Raw genomic sequence first — 2,203 nt, 5'->3', positions numbered from 1 at the left:
AATGTCCTCTTTTCATCTTCCTTTAGAACCGTTATTTCGCTTACACGTGTCAGAGTAGGAATAGCTGTCGTTCCCTAAAGATGTCCATCATCGCCTCTCTTATTACATCAGTTTATTTGAGATTTCTGTTAACTCTATCATTAATTTATGTGAAAGTTTCTATTTTGCTTCCAGCATTTGTTTCTTCTTGGACTGATAAAACGCATCCTGTGAAGTTAAATGGAATAATTCTATCAGTTTGTTAATTTTCTACTGCTATTTTACACATAACAGGTTCTCGTCTTGGTGCCATAATTTTAGCTGTGTCAGTCACAATAGTAACACTGCGCTCCCTGGCTATCAAGTGATGTTTGGGAGGTAGCTTTCCATAAGGTTTCCTCCAGCCCAGTGACCATTGCTTGCTCATTAGCAAACAAACACTTGATATGTATTTAATATAAGTGAATTGTCTAGCCTAGTTGTTAATCGTTTGCAGCCATTACTGTATCATGCTGTCTACATACTCTGTAAATTGAAAATAAAGATATTGATGACATGCTGCACCATTGTTATACACTAGATCTGCAATTAAAATAATGGCAATAAAACAAAAAATGAAATGTCTAATTTCATAAGTATAAAATAAAGGTGAGGTACTCGGGTGAATGAAGAAACTAACATAATTGCATGATACAAACTCTTATTTATTGGAGTATATCTTACGATTTATGTACAATATGTACAAGAATGACATGGAAAGAAGGGCAAATATTTTGTACAGGTCACTGAATTATAACAGATCTTTTTCGCAGCGGTTGGTGTTCGAAACATGTGTCTTTGCTCGAAGCAAAGACAAAGTTAACAGGAAGAACGTGTCGAGGACGGGGTACAGATGATGTCACTCTGTCACTGAAGCGATGTTTGTGAATTTATAAATCGGAACAGAGGGGAGAGCCTCTGAAGGACAGAAGACAGCGGTTGTGACCGCCTTAGGACAGGCGAACGAGCTTGGGGGCGCTGTAGGCGTAGATGGGGGCGCCTGGAGGGGGCAGGTCCTGGTAGTGGAAGCGGGCCAGGTAGCCGGCGTCCACCGGCGCCGCCCCCTGGGCCTGCGTGTAGGCGGCGGGGGCGGGCCCGTGCGCGTAGGCGACGCGCTGCAGGCGGCCGTCGGGCTGCAGCAGGTAGTAGACGCCGTTCTGGGCGCCGCTGCCGAACGCCTCGCTCTGCGCGAAGGCGCGCGCGCCGTCCACGCCGATGTCGGACGCCGCCGTGGTCGTGGGCAGCTCCGTCGTGGTCGTCTCGGCCGCCTCCGTGGTCGTGGGGGCTGCCGGGGGCGGTGGGCCGTACTGCTGCGGGGGCGGCGCGTACAGCCCGGAGTTCCTCGACGGCAGGAAGAACTGGCGACCCTCTGGACGCCAGCCCGATGCCGGGTACGGCGCCGCGTCGGGAGCGCCGTATTGTTGCGTGGGAGCTTCGGGCCGTGCAGAGGCGCAGGCCAGCAACGCGAGAACGGAGACCACGAGGAGCTGCATGTCGCTGTGCTGGAGGGAGGTCGGCGGCGACTGATGCCTTCCGATCGATAGCGCTCCCCTTATATACCGTCCAGGCACAAGCGCGTTTCATCAGAGACCATTGTCCCCGCGGCCGAAAGAGCCACCGCCACCGCCGCTGCTGGCTCGCAGAGGAGGTGCCTCCGTGCCGCGGTTACCAAGCGCCCCTCACAAGGCCGCGTCAACCACTAGAGCCAGCGTCGCCTACTTCTGAAACTTTGGATACTAACAGACTCAAGATTCTATACGTCCATTTTTTCAGAGATGGTTGAGAGACTCGGCTGTACACTGCAGAATGTCAAACACCTTTCAGCTATCTAATTTCCAAACTGTTATTTTATTAGGCCAGTTTCGGCGACCTATTACGACATCTTCAGGCCTCCTGACCGACGTGTAGGAAGACTCCAACCTCGGTTACATTCAAAATAAAGGCCAGCATTCAAAGACTGGTATCTGTAGATTTCTGTTAGACGTAGAGAGCCCTTTAAACATCATCTGCCGGCAGAAAACTTTGAATGATGGCCCCTATTTTGACCGGAACAGAGGTTGGAATCTTCCTACGCGTCGGTTAGGTGACCTGACGGCGGTGTAATATATCTGGTGTAATATATAACTGGTAGCCCAATAAAGTAATAGTTTGAAAACTAGACGGCTGAAAGATGTTTGAGTTGACA

At 50.0% G+C, this 2,203-nt stretch overlaps 1 protein-coding gene across 1 annotated transcript; it reads right to left on the bottom strand.

Moving 5' to 3' along the window:
* Nucleotides 1-662: 662 nt before the first annotated feature.
* LOC126336678 (uncharacterized) lies at nucleotides 663-1,535 on the bottom strand. The gene has a single exon (XM_050000626.1). It carries the CDS (start codon nucleotides 1,509-1,511, stop codon nucleotides 969-971), a length of 543 nt encoding a protein of 180 aa, XP_049856583.1. The 5' UTR covers nucleotides 1,512-1,535; the 3' UTR covers nucleotides 663-968.
* Between the last annotated feature and the right edge of the window lie 668 nt (nucleotides 1,536-2,203).

Source organism: Schistocerca gregaria, chromosome 2 (genome assembly GCF_023897955.1).
Source record: "Schistocerca gregaria isolate iqSchGreg1 chromosome 2, iqSchGreg1.2, whole genome shotgun sequence".
NCBI classification, from domain to species: domain Eukaryota; kingdom Metazoa; phylum Arthropoda; class Insecta; order Orthoptera; family Acrididae; genus Schistocerca; species Schistocerca gregaria.
The sequence above is the reverse complement of the archived record's forward strand: the minus strand, read 5'-3'. Positions and strand labels throughout refer to the sequence as shown.